General features: G+C 41.7%; 2 protein-coding genes across 4 annotated transcripts; both read right to left on the bottom strand.

The window, feature by feature from the left end:
- Positions 1-526: 526 nt before the first annotated feature.
- Positions 527-2,430, bottom strand: LOC6626670 (uncharacterized). Of its 2 annotated transcripts, none has more exons than XM_015173551.3 (3): positions 2,313-2,430; positions 2,015-2,122; positions 527-1,953 (listed from the first exon to the last, which is right to left on the bottom strand). In XM_015173551.3, the coding sequence occupies exons 2-3, from the start codon at positions 2,052-2,054 to the stop codon at positions 809-811; spliced, it is 1,185 nt and encodes a 394-aa protein (XP_015029037.1). In that variant the 5' UTR covers positions 2,055-2,122; positions 2,313-2,430; the 3' UTR covers positions 527-808. The 2 variants fall into 2 exon arrangements, with proteins under 2 accessions (XP_015029037.1, XP_002050929.1); XM_002050893.4 differs by lacking the exon at positions 2,313-2,430 and adding an exon at positions 2,190-2,302.
- Positions 2,431-17,394: 14,964 nt separating this feature from the next.
- Positions 17,395-18,959, bottom strand: LOC6626671 (uncharacterized). Of its 2 annotated transcripts, XR_011417002.1 has the most exons (5): positions 18,835-18,959; positions 18,526-18,780; positions 17,919-18,432; positions 17,636-17,854; positions 17,395-17,565 (listed from the first exon to the last, which is right to left on the bottom strand). XR_011417002.1 is itself a non-coding variant. In XM_002050894.4 (3 exons), exons 1-3 carry the CDS (start codon positions 18,004-18,006, stop codon positions 17,423-17,425), a joined length of 450 nt encoding a protein of 149 aa, XP_002050930.2. In that variant the 5' UTR covers positions 18,007-18,075; the 3' UTR covers positions 17,395-17,422. The 2 variants fall into 2 exon arrangements, 1 of the variants encoding a protein (XP_002050930.2); XM_002050894.4 differs by lacking the exons at positions 18,526-18,780; positions 18,835-18,959 and having other exon boundaries at positions 17,919-18,075.

Genomic DNA, 18,959 nt, shown 5'->3' with positions numbered 1-18,959 from the left:
TTATTGTATATGAAATTAGCAGCTTTTAGCATTTAGCAGCCAACACCAGGCAAAACTTTATCCTCAGGCACACACTACAGCCCATGAGCTCCTGTTTGTGTGTGCGTACCTAATTTATTTGCTTGTTTGACAGCATACCTTATTTGGCATACGCAGCATATTAGTTTTCGCCAAATCGACTTTTATTGGAAATTCTGAAGGTAATTCCGATTAAATGTCTTGAATTCCACAGAAACACTTTGAATTCAATATCGATTAAAACTCAAACGAACGCTTTGATTAGCAATATATTTTTCTAGGTAAGAATTTAATAGTTAATAATTCGTTTATAATTCATTTAATTTACCTCTGTTGCTGCTGGCATTATAAAGGGGCGAAGAGCGCCAATTACGAGTACGAATGACTCACGACCATATGCGAGTACCGATGGGCAAAACGAGAACAACTGAGCAACGGGAGCATAACGAGTAACGATTGCCACAGACAGTAACTAATATAGGCAATTAACGAATTAAATCCAGACTCGTTTTTACAGGAATTGATATTGTTTTTTATTTTGTACAATTTAAGCCTGCTTCACAACTTGGCAACAATTTTTTTTTATCATTCTGTGTAGAACTTCGAACCCAAAAACAAACTCTAAACAATTTGAGAAACACTGGTTAAGAAACTCTAAAAATGAAACTGAAATTAAGCCTACCTAAAAATTTTGTTGCGCCTTCGAACAAGCCAAAAATATAAAATTCGCAGCTAACTATTTTCAAGTGCCCTCAATCTCGAAATCCCTACTGTTGTGTGGTGGTTTTCCCTAAACGATATGACACTCATTGACCAGGACAACGTCGTCGTCAACCATTTCGCCATTATTGCTGGCATGGTGTTCATGGTGTATGGGGCAGCTAACGACTAGTTCATCTTCCTTGCGATTTGCTGCCAACTCAATAGCTTCCTTGGGCTTGTCCGATTTCAATTCAAGGTTGTCCCTGTCTTTATCCTTCTCTTTATTATTATCGCTCAGGTCGAGTTCATGATCGGAAACAAGATGCTCGAAGACCTCGTGATTGTTGCGCAACGCATTGTCCACGGCGCTATCGAGGAACTGATAAAGAGGCGCCTCCAAGCGATTGCGTTGCGTCTGTGGCATCGTCTCCAGATCGAGATTCATGTTCGGCTGCAACATCTGCTGCAGCAGGAACAGAAAGGGCGGCAATGCCAGGGATTTGTGCTTGTGATGATGCTTCGGCTTGGTCATGGTGCGAATACGCCCGTTCAAATTGTTCTCGGCATTCAAAAGCAACACCCCGCCGCCCATGTCGGCGGCAGGTCCATAGTTCATGTCATGCTGCACACTCTCAATGACCATATTGGGCGACATCAGCTGAAATTCCTTGAGCTCTTGTTTGCCATCCGGCGATACCATCTTGTTGTAGTATACAAAGGGTGGCGCTGCGGCTGTTGCTGCTGCTGCGGCGTTGGCGACGGCATTGGCACCACCAACGCCACCTGCTGTGGCATGGTGGCGACCATGATGCAACGTCTTGGGCAACAGCGATTCGTCTATGAGCGACATGCGACGCTTGCCGCGATGCATGCGGGCGGCCAACTCGTTGGACTGAGCTTCATCCAGCTGCCCCATGTTCTTAACAGGCTCAGTAGACCCTGCTGCAGCAGCAGTCGCTGCTGTGGCGACGTCAGCTGCTGCCGCTGCTTCTGCTACTGTGGTTCCGGTGGAATTTGTGGTTGCCACAACTGCAGCTTCGGCTGGGCCCGCAATCTTCACTTGTGGCTTATCGGCACCGGCAAGCTCTGCAGTGCCCAAAGCCTTGGTCAGAGTAGGCAACACCGAGTTCGCCTGGTTGGCTTTCAAGTTGTTGCTGTTTGTGGCATTGGCCAGGCTATCAGAGCGCTTGATGCGCAGAGTGTGCGTGGGTTGTGGCAGCAACAGGCAGCCATCTATGAGGCATGTTTACGCCCAATAGAGTTGGTATTTCAATTTTAAATTGAGCATACTTACAGCAGATCAAGATTAAAATGTGAGCCAATAGCTTCATCATAGTTGCAGCTTGTCGTGGGGTATTTTCGCAGTAGTCAAAGGCTTCGCATGAATTCAGGAAAAAAAGAGCTGAAAATATATGAGAGAAAACTTTTTATATTAGTAAATTTACAAAAATAACTCAGCCTGTGCTTACAATAGAACGAAATAACGAGCAGAAATTTCGATTATACGCAAAACTTTTCAACACATTTTTTCCATTCATCTCCCATTACAATTTTAATATAAAAATGTATTTTTTATAGTTTATGAAACTTACTTTTGTGATGTGCACGTTACGAGGCTTGAACGTAGATTGATTTGTTTTAGTTTTTGCTTATTCAGCTTCACTTTGACAGACAGCTTTAGTTACGTCAAAGCCTGCTCTGGCAACTATACGAATATGAATATATATGTATATATTCGTATATACATACAGAGTATATCAAATGATTTTTTTATGTAAATCCAGTTCAAGTTTTTTGGGGGCACGTTAAAGTTTCCACTTGTAATTCAGCATATGGCTGGACATAGAGAAAAGTCAATAGCCAAACACGCACACACACACACACACATGTGGTGACCTTTTCAAGTGCTGCGAATGGCAGCCAATACAAAAAAAAAATTGGCAGCAACAAAGCCAAAAAAAAAGTTTGTTATTTGATTTTATTTTTTGGTGTGCCCAAAAAATAAAACAAGAAAATGCTGTGAAAACTTTAGCTTATAAATTCCCAATCAATTTTTGTGCAAAAAATCAACAACAAAAAAAGACAAGTGCCGCACTCATATATTCATAAGAGCACTCTCACTCTCTGTCTATGTGTGCGTGTATGTGTGTGAGTGTGTGAGAATGTGTGTGTGTGTGCGTGTGTGTTGCTATTACTTGATTAATAAATATTAGCAGCAAAAATTGGAAAATTCTCAGCGATGCGAAAAAGTGCAAACATACAAAACGAAATGCGATACATTTGCCAAATGGCTGAAGCATTTACAACAAACACACACACACATACACACACACTCGCATACATAAACACTCACAGACACACACACTGACATGTGTGCATAACTTATATGGCTGCCACATCCGTTGGCAACTAATTTTTTTGTTTTTGCGCCACCTTTAGTGTCTGGCATTAATAATGTAAAGTGCGTGCCTCAAATGTAAATTTCAACGCTTGCGTTTTCATAAACTTGCGACATGCTCACATTTTTTGACGCTCTGGCGAGGCACAGCTGAATCGTCAGCCAGGTGAGCTGAGCGCAAGTGACAACTGGTTGGAGGCGGAAGCACTTTGCTTATCAGCTTAAATGTAAATGCCAAACGATTGGCAGGGGAACTCAAACTTTGCCACTGCCATTGGAATTGGAATTGAAGCCTCGCCTACCGCCACTTGCTTCTTCAGCTGTTTCTGCTGCTGCTGCTGCTGCTGCTGCTGCTGTTGCCGATGCACTGGATTTGCACATTATATGGCCGCTGGCTCTTTACCCTCTGTTCGCTCACTACACGCTGCTTATCTGCGATTGCCAGTTGTTGTTTGAGTGTATTTAATATAAGTCGATTCGGTTGCTGGATTTGTGTACGGCAAGCGGTTTAAATATTTAATATGCTGCCCTTCGCTTTGCATGTGTGTCGTCGCTGTGAAACGAGTCAAAAGGGATCTCCAAAGAAATAAAATTTAATGCGAGGGCTGTTTGGCACATTAAATAACGAAACCACACAAGGAAAATCTGAAAATTACTAGACAAAACGAAAGGCATATAGACCGACAGAAGAAGATACTAACCAGACAAGTAACAAACGAGCAACGAGTAGTTAGGAGTAACGAGTACAAGCGATACGACAAACCAACGACGAATCTAACAACAGTGAGTAACCATTAAATGGGTGGCTAATATTCAGGGATTTATAAGTGAATCATAGACACACAAATGAAAGTGTCTAGCGACAGGCGTATAGAACGATAGCGGCAGATGCTAACGAGACGAGTTTTAGACGAGGAACGAGAAGCTGAGAGTCTAGTACAAGTACGAGAACGAATTGCGGGTGAAAGATAAAATCAACCAACGATAACTGAGCTTAACTGAAACACGTAAACAATAAGTGTTGAGTGCAAACGATATGCTGAACTAATAAGTAACGAATGGACTAATCAATAAACGAATATCGAACAAAATTTAAATTTTATAAATTTAAACGAGAACCTAATGATGAGCGACTCCACGCACAACTATAAGCCTATAAACTAAGCAATATATTTCCCATTATAGTATAGTTTCTGGCCTATATATATTTTGTTTTGCACATCTATTGAAAAGTGCTTACAGAACAACGCAGGCAAGAGTAACTTATTGGCCTAATACACTTCAAAGGGCGTCAGCACCTAAGCTACTGGTTTGAACCCTGTTGTCGCTATTTATTAAAGCAACCTATGTTTCCGAGTGCTAAGTATGCTGGTCCAGAGTACCATACTGAGCGGATTTATTAGTAGACATGGCAAGTAGACAGAGTTGGGCAATAATTGGACGAGCTGTCTGTCAGAGAGCGCATGATTTGTGGCAGTCAGACAGGATTTGTGGGCGAATGCAGGGTTTCGAAGGGCCTTTGATCTTACAACCGACAGGTGGAGTCACCAACAGCAAACATTTAATAAGCCTTTTAGTTAGTTTCTGTTGTAGACACACACACACACACACACGCACAATCACAGAGATACATTCGCACACAAAGAGTACAGACAGCGATTGCTTCGCGCCTTTTGTGGAGTCTCATTAGTTGGTTCGTTAATATTCCAATTGTTGACACACAAACTTTTTGGCTTGGCGACTTAACTGTATAAAGCAATTTAATTAATAGCGTCCTTTCGCCCTTTGCAGCCTGCAGCCAGGCGTCTGGCTTGCTCCTTCGTGTCCTTTACGTGTGCAGCGTGCCGTAAACTTAATTAAATGTGCAAGTGACGCGCTGAGCACAAAATGAACCAGCAATAAGCACGGTTTGAAGTTCGAGTATTCTCCGACATGTGCCAAGAACAACAAAACAACTGACAAGAGATCGGACAGTGGCGGGAAACTGGAGGCAAGGGACAGCCCGGTTGAAATTTGATGAGACAACGTGGCGCATGTTTATACTGTTTTTAATAGTACAAAAAACAAAAACAAAAAAAAAACGAATGCTGTAAAAAGCCAATGGGATTGCAAGTGCTTAGACAAAAGCAGATGGCACTCTGACAGAACCTGCCATAAAACCCGCGATTTGCGGTTCAGCGATTGCTATGGCTGCCTTTTTTTTATGGATAGTTGTGAATTTTACAACCAGAACTGAAGGTTGCATATTTCAGCTTATGCAAATATTATGAACTCTGCTCCGGGTCGCTCATCAAAATGAAAGATGAGTAACAGACGGATAGCTAAGCATAACATTTCCTAATAGATGCCAAATGCAGTGAGTGAGTACAATGAGTATTTGGCTTGAGTACTATGAGTGCTTTAGTCGTGTCTTATGCGTATTGTGAGTATTGTATGTATATAAAATTTATAAATATGCCTGCTAGAGTCTTATGACTTTGCTCCTAGAGTACTAAGATTATTACACACTAATTTAATGAGTATTCGTTTCGGTTCATGAGCAGTAGCAGGTAGTTTTGGATTAATCGTTGAAGGAAGGCTTTTTATGATCATCGGACTTGGGTATTTAAGCATATCTTATGAATATAACGAGTATGTCATTGACCTTATGTTAAATACTTTATTCTCAATTAAGTCTTATGAGTGTTTCTCACGGGACTGATGACTCAAGTCAGTATTGGGTAAGCAAAACTCAAGTTGCCAAAGGGTAGTGTTTCTCGGGTGTCATTTCTTAACCACTTCACCAAACTTTACGCATTTAGTTTACGCCAAAGCCTGAGCGTATCTCTGAACTGATGCTGACCACATTATGTGTCAGTGTTTCATTTGATTGGAGACCACGCCCACAACACTTTCGGTGCTTAAATCAATTTCAGTTGTCCGCCTTTGTCTGCCATTGATTTATGGCCACGTACGGCAAAACTTTACCGAATTATATTTCAATTTCGGCGGAAACAGGCGACGGCAACGGCAATAGAAATGATGGGCGTGGCCATGCTGCTGCTGCCGAAAAGACGTTAAAAACTTTTTGACAATTGACTTAAAAAGTTTTTCAAGCCTGCCAGAAATTGAGTGCTTTTGTATACAAATAGGTCGAAATCAGAATGAAATTGGGGCACATATAGCGGGGAATAGGGGAACGGCGGAGGCAGAGAGTGTAAGTAGCTGTCCCTCATTTATGAGGCCCGTTGCCAAGGGCCGTCAAAATTGTGAAATGTTCAGCCTGTAGCACGCGGCGGAAGTAAACACATAAAACGGAAATGAAAATTCAATTATTTCGTCGCGATTTGTACAACGATTTTTTTCTTTCATTGTTGTGCTCCGTATTTGTTTTGTTTTACTTTTTTTCTGTCGGCATTTCACGAAAAAGTTAAGTAAATTAAGTTAACCAGCAACGTACTACGCTTTGGCAACACGTGCGAGCCACGAATTTTGGGCTAGTTGCCCCGTTTGGTGGCATTGAATATGCATGCAACATATCGTTGAAACCGAATTGCATTTCAACTGCCATTTTTTGTTTATTTTGATGTTGGTTTGCTTTTGGTTTTATTTATGTGTTTTTTTTTTTTTTTTTTGAAATTTGACATTTGGGGCAGTGGCAGTTGCAGTTTTAGCAACAGTTGCTGTAACAGTTGCCAAACGAATTTAAATGCCATTTTTCACAGTCGCTTCACGAACAATTACCTCGGCCTCGGCTGAGTGTGCATTTGGAAAACTTTTACGGCCCATTCGCAAACGCAATTCAGTTTGCAGCTCAGAAGTTTAAGCTGATTAGCTGCCTTAAAGGCAGCTGTTAAAGGCAGCTGTTTTCCGACTAGATTCTCACTAGCTCCTTGGCTAGTATAAATGCCCAGATCGTTGGCAACTGACGGATCAGCAGTGACAAGTCCAATCTGAGAGTCAGTTACTGGGCAAGCAGCTCAGCGCAAATTAGTGTAAATAAATCGATGGCTGCCAGAAAGTGGCGCTGAAATGTGGTAAACGCAATGGCAACTGACACAGCATCCAATGCACCACACATAGAGAAAAAAGGAGAGAGAGAGATAGAAAGTGTGAGAGAGGGAGAGACAAAAGGAGATAGTGAGATAGATCCATAGCAACAGAGCCACATCGTGACCCATTGCATCTTATCCATATCCACATGCCAGACGTTGTCTTTTGTGCCATTCTGACGTCTGTCATTTACAACTGCCAGACGCCGGTGAAAAGTAACAGAAAGCATTGCAACGTGCAAGCGTTTGGGTGAAGAGAGGGTCGTTGGGATTGGTACAATGGGTTACAAATGCCAAGGTGCATGCGATGACCTTTCGCTTTGCAGCGTTTGTCACATTGCTCTGACACGCACGTTGCGCATACGCCATGTGCCCCTCTTGTCAAACACAAGTTTCAGAATTTTCGCGCACTTGTGATAAATAAACGTCCAGTTAAATGTACTAAGAAGAATAAAAGAGCTGTCTTTTAGCTTTTAGCGTATCAACGTACAAATATTTTATAGACTTTTTAAAAGCTACACCTCAAAAACTTGAACATGAATTGATTACGTTTAATACATAATTCAATAATGACTATCAAAGCCTGCTCATTCTTAAAGTGCTTTGTTTGCTTTTGGCCAGTCAACACACTTAAGTAATATTCACTTATGGACAACATTTTAGTTAAATTTATTGGATTTTAATTTGATTTTATAAAGTGGTCAAATTGCTGGCTAACCAAACTGCAATCCGATGCATAACCGAGCTAGGGCATATAACTAAAATATGGCTCACTGTCGCCCGTTCAGTCTGGCAGACTGACTGACAGTCTGACAGCTAGACAACTGGCGGCGACGTGCAGGACAAGCCACAGCAAGGCCTCCAGCTTCGACTTTTGTGCAGCTGCTTGTGGCAAGTTTTGCTGCTGCCTTCTTGGCACGAGCGGCAAGCTATTGTTTGGCCATTTGTATGCCGCTGGACGAGTACAAGAATAAAGAAGAGTTATATGTCGCGCTGCGACAGCTTGAATACTCTTGCAAAAATAGAACTGATACGTAGTATCTTTATTATCTAAATTATTTGGACTGTTATTATACAATTTAATGTTGAGTGTTTGAAAATGTAACAAGTTTTTTAGATTTATCTGTATTAGAAAAAAGTTATTTAAAGATGGCTACATCTACTCTGTAGGTCATTTTGATCAGCATACAGTACATACATACTTGGAGATGTCTCCTTGAATGCACAAGGGCATAAAAACGTGCCACCATCTCGCTGGGGCATGTGTGCGTTGACAGCAACCGAAATTGCCACAATTTGCGGCTGTCTACAATTTGGCCACGCATCAATCTGTGCGCATGTTAACCAAAAAACCATTGCAAACAAGCCAGACAATGTCGTAGATGGCGTTAGTTACGAGGCAGATAGCGGGAGAGAGAAAGGGAGAGAGAGAGAGAGAGGGGGGGAGAGAGAGGTTGGCTCTACCAGGCGAACGTCACGTGCTGCAGGGCATTTCCGTTTCCGGTTACGCTTTTGTGTTACGCTTCGAGCCTAAGATGTTGTAAAGCAAGTGGCCAATTTTATTTAATGCGCATTTTACTTTTTGCATTTTGCCGTTACACGCGACGTATACGCAATAATTTTGTTCCAAACCTATGAGGGGGTAGGGCTCTGGGGGGAGGGGCCTAACAATTTAATATTTGATCAGACTGTGGGAATTGTAAGTTGGTTGGGCATTTGGCTGCCTTTGCCTGACTCGAAACTTAATTAACATTTGATTGATAAAGGTCATGCATACACAAATACATTCAGACACACACACGCACACACATACGTGACTGTCTAACTGTGTGTGTGTGAGTTGTAGTCAGCATGTAAATGAAAATTTTCAATGCCAGCGGCGTCTCTTCTACCCCTGGTTATTTAAGCGTGTGTGCGTGCTGCTGTCCATGTACGTGAGTGTGTGTGTGTGGGTGCGTGTTCCAAATTTTAATTAGCATTATAAATTATTGCCAACGGTGGTGTAATTAAATGTGTGTGCGACGGAGGGAGGTTAGTTGATTCGCACACACATGGGCAATTACATTTTTGGGCTGACAGACGGCTAAAGAGTGGGCGTGGCCACTACCTGTCTCTATGGCCCCTCTCGCACCGCCGCCAAAATGACTTGCTCTATGCAAATATTTCGTTTAAATTTGCATAAAAATCACAAATTTAGTGGAATTGCCATTGATTTGATTACGCCAATTGAATTGGGCACTGCTTGAAAGTCAGCAGCAGGCAGACTTTGCTCAGCTGTTGCTAAGCTGCTTAGTGGCAGCTACACACCCCACAGCCCGCTCTCCTCGCCCGCTTCCTTGACAACCTGCCCCTTTTCACATCACACACTTCAACTTTTGTCACATGTGCGCTGAAAATTGCATTTTTCTTATCACTTTAGCTGGCCATGCAAATGGCAAAGCAAAATGCACAAGGTATCAGCTAGATAGAAAGAGGGAGAGAGAGATAGACTTAAAGAAAGAGAAGGAGAGGCAAAGATAGAGCAGGCGCATAAAAGGCAAAATGTGATTCGAATTTAGTGCATTGAGCACTCGGCTTGGAACAACTTTTGCAAGTTGGCCAAATCAACTTGGCCAAGTTGCAACAACATTTACAAAAGATATCGCTGGGGAATACAGCATGGAAATTGAAGCCCAATTTCAATCATCATTTGACGCACTTTATCATATGTATTAAAAATTTATTGATATACGCCAAAAGAACCATAAAATGCTTCAACACGAGTGAAAAGCTAAACCCAGAAAAAAACACACACAAAAACAAAAAATAAATAAATAAAACCCGAAAAAAGCCAAACTGCAAAACCTAAAACCAAAATGAAATAGGGACACGATATAGGGGCAGACATGAGAGGCAGCCAGGGAGAAAATTCAATAAATTGCTTGGCTCGACATAAAATAATGCTGCATTATAGACTTGCCATGCCACAGGCTGGAAAAAACCGCCAAATGTTGCCCTGGGGAGCGCGTTACGATGCCGAGACAAGGACGGCTACAATCAACCAAAAACAAAAGCACCAACAAAATAACGGACAGACGACAGATACTACGTGCGACATACGCCAAGTGCCCCCCGCGCAGCGCTTACTCCGCGACCGCTCAACCTTTGCCGGCGATTTTCCTTCTGTTTTCCCTCAATTTTTTTTTTTTGTGTTTTTTTTTTTCGGTACTTCAAATTGTCGCTGGGCAGACGAAACAATGACAATCGAAATGGCAATGAAACTGCCAATGCCTGTGGTTGCGACTTGCGAGCCGCGGCAGGGGCTCCGGCTGGGGCTGGGGTTGGTCTGATAGGAGGCCCGCGCATCGATTTCTATTTATGTTTTATGGGACGTAAAATGATTGGGCCACAACGGAAGGCGACAATCGACACGAGCCAAAAGACAACGATGTTGCGCAGCGGCATCAAAATGAGTACCAAAGTGCTGAAAAAATGTCAATTGCTCATTGATCGACTAGAACATACCACGTGTGAGCAGGGTAGTCAATTTTGTGAGTCGCTGGGACTGTGTTTGCGTGCCATTTGAATCAGTTTATAAATGGGGTATAGCCAAAAGTTTGTAGTCAAATTCATTTAACTTAATGTCATCGGCTTGAACAAGTATAATATATATATGTATGCTCTATTAAATCATAAGTAAATAAAAGTTATATGCCCCATTTTGGCGCAGTTACAGCGTATTTGGCACGCATCTAAGGACGTCAGATAAAGGCGTGCAATGGGCGGAACCAACGCGGCCGATATCTGCGAAATGTTTGCGTCGTTCACGTTGAGGCACGCGAAGCGGCTGTGTAAATTACAGCTTCCGCCGGTTCCGTCTCCCTCTCTCCCTCGCACACTCTCTCTCTTTCTCTCTCTCTCTATCTTTTGGTATTTTTATTTATGCGCCTGTGTTTGTGCTGCCTTTTGTTACTGTTCGCATATCTTGAAAAGTTGGTGTGTGTTGTTGTCACGCCGGCTATCATCTTAAGTTGATGTGGTGTTAAGTATTGTTGTTGCTGTTGTTGTTGTTGTTGTTGCACTTGAAATGATGAACTGACAGCTGCTGTGAGTGAGTGTGTGCTTGTGTGTGTGTGTGTGTGTTTGCGAGTAATGGCCAGCTTCAAGTGCTAAACGAGCGCTTTAAGTTGTTCTTTGTTGTTGTTCGCCAGGGCAACAGCCGTAAAGCTTTAAGTTTTTTCCCATTTCTATTACAGAATTGAGACATAAATTTTAATGCGATTTGTGGTTCAGGCATATTTTTGCAAGATTTCTAAAGTTTTCTCTAGGTAAACGTAAATTAAATCTGCCCTGCCCCCACAAGGCTTTTGCAGTTATGTTTAATGGCCTTATCCAGCATATTTCGACAAAGATGCCGTACAATGGCTGTGCGCTGTCTGTCAAATGGCCGCGACCTGGCTGAGCTGAGTTTATTAAATTTGTTTGGACGACTTGCCCATTATTTAGATTCTACAAATTTTCTAGGGAATTTCACATTTTAATGGGCGGCACATTTATCGATCAAACTGCGACGCATTCTGAATGACATTAATGGCTAAATAATTGATCGAAAAGCAATCGGGAATAAAGAGGAATTAGCCGATTGTCAAAAATGTGTGTGCGAGTTCTTTCAATTTGCTTGGCCAAAATGACGACTAAGCGGCTTATGTCCCTGTGTGCAGACATGTGTGTGTGTGTGTGTGTGTTCTCTCCGCTGCCCTCTTTCTGTCTGTGTGTTTATCTGTATATGTGTATGTGTGTGCGTAGCTAAGTGAATAAAAATCTTTTTGCACAATTCATTAAACGCAAATTATGCCCCAGAGATGGACGCAGGGAAAGCGCGTTGAGCTTTGCCATTGCCATTGGCTTTGCCCTTTTGTGTGTTATTTGTTTGCCACGCACACGCGAGGCATACAAATTCAACACACACACACACACACACAAACATACACTCACACATACACGTGTGCCAGCGCGTAAAAGGATTCACGCACACAGACACACACGTGCGTCCGCCAGACGCTCGCTGGCACTTTGGTGTCTGGTCAAAAAGACAATGAACCCTGGAAAAAAAAGTGGCTTACAACAACAACAAAAACAACAGCAGCAAGAGAAAAATGTATTTGCAAAAGTGAAAAAAGGTAATAAAGCGCACTTGCCAAGCATCAGTTGGACCGCAGCTGCTGAGTATACGGTTGAAAATTGAAAAAGATGAAGTAGATGTACCCTAACCTAAGAAATTTCGCATAATGTATGTAAGAGGTAGACATAGTATAAATATGTATTACGGAACGCCCTGATACTACTCCGTATATACTCTATATACTACGTCTAATTTCGGGTAACTTCTTACGATATGCTCTCAGAGTCAGAAATTGCAACTAGAAATTATATAGCATACTTTTCAGAGCAACGTATAAAAAGTTGTGTTTCTTAAGTACTTTTGAATAGTTTGTAGATGGGGTTCGTACAGTAGTTGGAATATGAAATCTGTTCAATTAAATAATGATGCTTTGATTTTATATACAAGCATTTTACAACCTCTGCTACTTACTCTACTCTTAACTAAGTTTCAGAAGAAAATATGGTATACGGGAACAAAGATGTTCAAATATATATACACATACATCACAGAAATATTATGCAGTAAATATCAAAAGTAAATTTAAAAATATTTGTTATCTAAAGAACATTTGCCCGCATTTAAAAGTAGTTTTTGGCATAGATAGAGTACTTTTAAAGTAGGCTTAAGTCGTTTAGCCTGCATGGCCAAAGCTTGTTTTTGTTCATATTGCTATTACTGCTCTTGTTGTTGTTGTTTATGTAGTTGTTATTGATGTTGTTGTTTTTGTTGTTGTTGTTACTGTGCTTGGGTCTAACAAAGTTTCTGGACTTGAAACGCACACAGGAAATGGCCAGGCTATAGATAAATAAAAGTTGACAGCAATTTATTGTCACACTTAACGCAAGTTGGACTCTGTGCAGAGAGTCGAAGCGGGGCGAGGCGGGACGGGGCAAATGCCGGCTATTGTTATGTAAATGTGATGCGTAAGTTGCTAACGCGAGCCAAACAACTTTTTGGGCACAATGCGTATACGCAACGTTGCAATTGCCGCTCAATTTGCATTGACGTCACGTGGCAAGCGAAACGGCCGAATGCAAGCGTGTTGATTTGGTGACCAGGTGTAAAGTGGCAGGTGGCATGTAGCTGGTGGCATTGCTGTCATTGTTAGCCCGGCCGATAAAGAGTCCCGACAAGGACACGACGCGGCCTGCAGGAAGGGGCGTCATTTTCCATGCTTTGTTTCGCAGTGCATTGCGTTTGCATTATTGAACCACTTGGCGTCTCGCAGCGCATTGTTTTTCAATCGTTTTACTGTGGAGTCCATGCAATATTTATAAGCTGATTGCTACCAGCCATAATCAACAACAACAACAACAACGGCAACACGCACAATTACAATCTTGCAATGGCGTCAGCAATCAGAGCTGTAAGCGAGACAGCTATACAAATCATGCATAGAGAGAGAAAGAGAGCGAGAGAGCGTGACAGGGAGCAGGGAGAGAACAACGCGTTTCCCCTTGGCTCACAATGTGTGACAATCAATGACAGTTCTGTCGCTTGGCATCCTGTCACACTGCCCCGCCCCGACCCTCTGCTGCTGGATCTCCCATTTTCCCCTCAGGGCCATCGCTGCGCTGCGGCATCATTTGTTGCTTTTGACGGTTGCGTGCATTTAGAAAATTGGTATGGGAAAACTATTTTTCAACAGGTATATTCAAAAGAAGCCTCACTTTCCCTACAAACTCTCTTACTTACCCTCACCTACCGCTGACCACTCGCTTTTCAGCTGGACAAACTACTCGAAACTTTTTGCTTTTGTTTGCCAATTGTTGAGTATTTTGTGTATTTATTTTCATTTTTTAGGCAACAGCAGCAGCAATCAATGGAAGAGTTTTAAAGCTGGAATTGAAATTGAAATTCCAAGGCGCAAAAGGGCAAAGTTTTTTCTTTTTGTTCGGTCGCTTTATCGGTTTTGTATTGAAGTAAGCCAAATAGGGAGGTTGAACAATAAATTTTGCAGCGCATACTTCAAATGTCAAATGCGGCAGCGATAAAAATTTCCTTATTGTGCCAAAAACACACAAACACACACACACACACACACACACACGCACAATCACACTCAGCTTGTGGCAGAAGCAGCAGCAGCAGCAACAAATACAACTATTGCCTTTTGGACTCTCGACGCTTTTCATTGCATTCCCTTTTATTTTGTGCTGTTGGCTTTGACAGTTTTTGCAATTTATATTTATTTCGCCAGCTGCATACCCACACATACAAACACACATGCACACACACACACACACACTGACCACTGGTCTCGTGCATAAATTAAGATAATCGCGCGCGCCTGCTGCTTAGCATGTTCGCCCGTGTGGGCCAAGTTACTGGGTCTGTGGCATGTTGCCCTATTAACTGTCGGCTGCCAGGCGCATAATTTATGGCCGTATCAAGTCGTCTGACAGGCAACCAGAGTCAGCTCCATGTTGTTACTCCTTATGGCTTTAATTTGATGGCATTCAATTGTCGCGTTGTCGTTAATTGAAAACTTGCGCTTGTCAACAACAGCATGGATTGTGCCACGGAACGCCATCGTTAATGTTGTTGGCAATCAGCCCAAATAGCCAGCGAGATGGCCACAGCTCATCAGTGGCAGCCAGCTGGCCATATTTTGAGTGGCTTGTCAATGGGTTGAAGTTAACAGCTAATGAATTGCTTAAAACGTGGCCTCCGCCGCCGCCGCCGACTGAGCTAATCGCCAAGCCACAGTCAGAGTGTTCAAGTTTTAGCTGCCTGTTAAGTTTAAGCCCATTTAAGGCAGTCAGCAAAAAGCAGTATGCGGTTGACCAAAATCCTGATGGTTATTAAGCCAACTGCTGACCACTAAGACGGCTCACAAACCATGTAAATTATTTGCATAAGTACTCGAGGCTGACCGGGTCACGAATTGCTTTACGTTCAGTTCATTGTGGGTCTGCGGCACGTGCTGCTCATATTTAAGCGCGCACACACACACACACACACATACAAGCACATTGCGATCATTGCCTGGCCATTAGCTAGCTGTGTAGGGCAGTCTGTCGGCCATTGGGGTCTCCTTATTATTTTAATGGCCATTTTACTGTGTCGATTTCGAGTTGTGTCATCTCTTGCCCAACTGCTGCCTTGTCGCTGTCCATAGACAGGCCATGATTTTAATACCAGTTTAATACAATTTTTATGCCACGCTTTAGCCAAATAAATACGTGCCCAAATGCCGTCCAAATGTCGTTATTTCGTCTCAATGATTTGACATATTCCCGATGCAGCAGCTCCAAATGTCGCCGTCTCATTGCCAAATATTAACCCAAAAGAATCGATCAAATATGCTTTGTATTCGACAACGATAAGCTAAGTTCTAAGTAAGCAAACGGAGGAAAATACACTCAGGGCGAGTAAGAGAGGGAGAGCCATCGATATGAAATTAATATGTGATTACAAATACTGATAGTTAAGAAGGCAAAGAGAAAGATAACAGGAGTGAGAGAAATAAAGAGAGAGAGAGAGAGAATAAGAGGACGAGGAAGAGATATAGATATGGGGAGAGAGAGAAAGTGAGGGAGTAAGAGAGAAGGGAAATAACATATTAAGGTAGACTTTGAAATTGGTTTTTAGAACTTCTCCCTTGAATAATGCTCCCAATAAAGTAGAAAGATAAACGTATTATAACTATAATATAGAGTATATATAAAGCTTATTAATAGTATTCAACTAAATTTTGAAATGTTTTTTTTATGATAACTTTACGTTCCAACATGAAATTCTGTGTTTCTGAAATTGATTGCGAAAAGCTTTTATGATAACAAATGACGCAAAAAATTTCTCAGTATCTGGATTCGTAGGGAAAGAGATAAGATAACAACCTTATAGAAATGTTGATAATCCAGAATTTTGTTTATTGTCTCCAAAAATATTAACAACGCTTTAAAGTTTTAGACCTTCCTTAACCTTAAACATAGCCAAACAAGTTTTTGATTTAATTGAACAGAACTAATAATTTAATATGTTTCGGTAATTGACTTAAGGTTTAATAAAAAAAATTAAGACAATCAAATTTAAAAGGAAAGTATTAGCTTAAAGTATTGTAGTAAAAAGCTTTGGTGAGCCCAAGAACTTGGCATTGCCCGTCAATAGGTGGCGCCAGTAAACTTGCAGCTCTGCAGCTGGGGCTTCTGTTTTTATGCGCGCTCATTTCACAGGGGTCATTTTGATATTTTCAACTTTTTAGCACTTCCGGGAATAATTGTCTTGATTATTATATTTTTCTTTAGCTGTTTTTCTTACAACTTGTCGCCTTTTTTGTTGTGTATTAGAAAAGTTATTCAGTTGCCAAATGAGCGCATTTAAGAAAAGAAATGCTGCTGCGCACAAATTAAATTTGAACTCGAGTAATTTATGCAAGTGCGCTTGTCACATTTGTACGAAATTTAATTTAATAACATAAATTCAGCATTGGCTGCCGCTTGGTCTCTGGCATTGGCTTTGCCAAAAATGCAAATTGGAATAGCAGCAAATTGGGCAAACTTTGCGGCAACTTTTGAGCGCCAAGTGGCGGGCGGCACATGGAAACAGACAGTTTTTAATTAAAATTAACACATAAGCGAAATGCGTTACGTTGCGTTTCTGACGAAGCTGCCACCAGTGCGGCACAATTGTCGCCTGCCCCTGTCCCGCTGCCAGCGTTGGCCAAAAGTTGCCTAATTATTGTACATACATCTGTTTGGCCATGTATTGGTGCACTCCAATCAATTGCTTTGAATGTAGTTTGCAACTCTGCGTTCGAGCTTTCGACATTTTGTGGCAGTCGAGTTCATTTTGTGGAGTTTCCTGTTCCTTTGCCTAGCATTTGGCACTTATAAGGCACAAATTTCAAAATTAGTTTGCGCCGTCAAACTTTTGCGCTGCTTTTGTTTATTGCTGCACATGTGTGTGTGTGTGTGTGTGTGTGTGTGTGTGTGTGTGTGTGTGTGTGTGTGTGTGTGTGTGTGTGTGTGTGTGTGTGTGTGTGTGTGTTTTGTAACTTGGTTTCTTTGCCACGCTCTTTTAAGGCAGCTTTATTTTAATAACTAATGACAATTTGAATACATTCAATAATATACGTGAGCTAAATAAAAGCTGCTGCGTAGTTACCTAAACATTTATTTCTCAGACTTAAATAAAATTATTTGCCGTTTTTTTTGTCTCAAATACCGGCGTCTGAATGGTCTGAAGGATTTCCGTGTCCGTTTCTGCGGCTCCTATAGTCATTTCCACATAACGATTGTACATGATGTTCAGCAAAGCAGCTACAAAAACTGAAATAAAAGATGCAAACATAAGCCAAAAATCACGAAGAGCAGAGCACAGTCGCTGTTTAATGCTCACCTGCAAGGGACCAAGCTAATGCCGCCCCGAGAATAGAATTACGATCCGTGAGCTCCCTCAAGCCAGCATAGAGCGTAGCGACTAGGCTGACCGAGGTGACAACCAGCCAGCAGAGCAGAAACTTATTTTTATGCTGTTTATGTGCACGCAATACTCCAAAGATCTGCACCAAAGTCGCCGAGAACTGCAGTAGACGTATTTGTTCCAGTTTCAAATTCCCTAGCCAGTGAAAATAAAAATTCTGCATGAAAAGGTGTCGACTCACAGCCCATTTCGACCTTACAGCCATGGGGCAGAACATTTGTAGCCATTGTCAGTCCGAAAACCGAAAGCCCGATGGCTATTTCCAAGTATCGCTTGATATACAACATTTCGACGCATCGATTGAAAGCTAACTGAACTAAACGATGAGCGTTAACCAATGTATACAGCTGATTATGAATTGTATCAGTATATATTTATCTTTATTGAACTGTTCTATAAATGTCTCTCTCTTCCCCTTTCTCTGACTCCCTCTCTCTCCTTCTATATCTCTCTCTTTGAAACGATCTTTTCACAACATTTTATTGCAGTTTTTGATTAATATGAAATATTCCGTCTCAATTAATATTATAAGTGAATGCATTAATTCTGTATTGAGACAGTTAAATTTCCAGTACTTTCATATGTGGGTGGTGGCTCCTTGGTTTCTACGACTGCATTGCGCTCACTTGCCGCAACAGCTGTTGATTCTGAGTTGGCTGTCCGCAGCCTCGCATACTCTTCGTACACGTAGTAAATCAGGTAGCCCAGAAACGCTGGAATTAATGTACATTAGTCATTAAAGCGATAATTTTATACAAAAGACTTTGAACGTAACAGACTAGGATTGCTGCTGATTAATTTCTAACCTGTGGCGGCCAATAAAAGTAGCAAAACTAGTAACGCCAAAAGAAACTCCCCAAAGTCGTAAAATGAATAAAGGAAATCGTCAGTTATAAAATTCATACAGTAATAGCACATTACACCAAAGAAGATGGCTGTAATGATCAGCCAGAAGACCAGAAATTTGTCCTTATGCAGCGGTTCCTTTTTAAGAACTCCAAAGAGCAGCGAAATAGTTGCCAGTACCTGCAGCGCGCGAAAAATGGCCAGAAACTCTTGGCCTATACAAATCAAATATTAGCCAAATTCCAAATTGGAGTTACAAGTTCACTTACAATAATAATCCATGGCAAATGTGCCCAGGGACATTCCCATGACAATCGGGCCAATTGCAATTAGTATATGCTGCTTGCAAAACATCATTTCTTCTCAACAATTGAAGTCAAACTGAAAATCTGAA

The sequence above is a fragment of the Drosophila virilis genome, chromosome 5 (genome assembly GCF_030788295.1).
Source record: "Drosophila virilis strain 15010-1051.87 chromosome 5, Dvir_AGI_RSII-ME, whole genome shotgun sequence".
Classification (NCBI taxonomy): domain Eukaryota; kingdom Metazoa; phylum Arthropoda; class Insecta; order Diptera; family Drosophilidae; genus Drosophila; species Drosophila virilis.
This window is presented reverse-complemented; position numbering and strand designations above follow the sequence as displayed.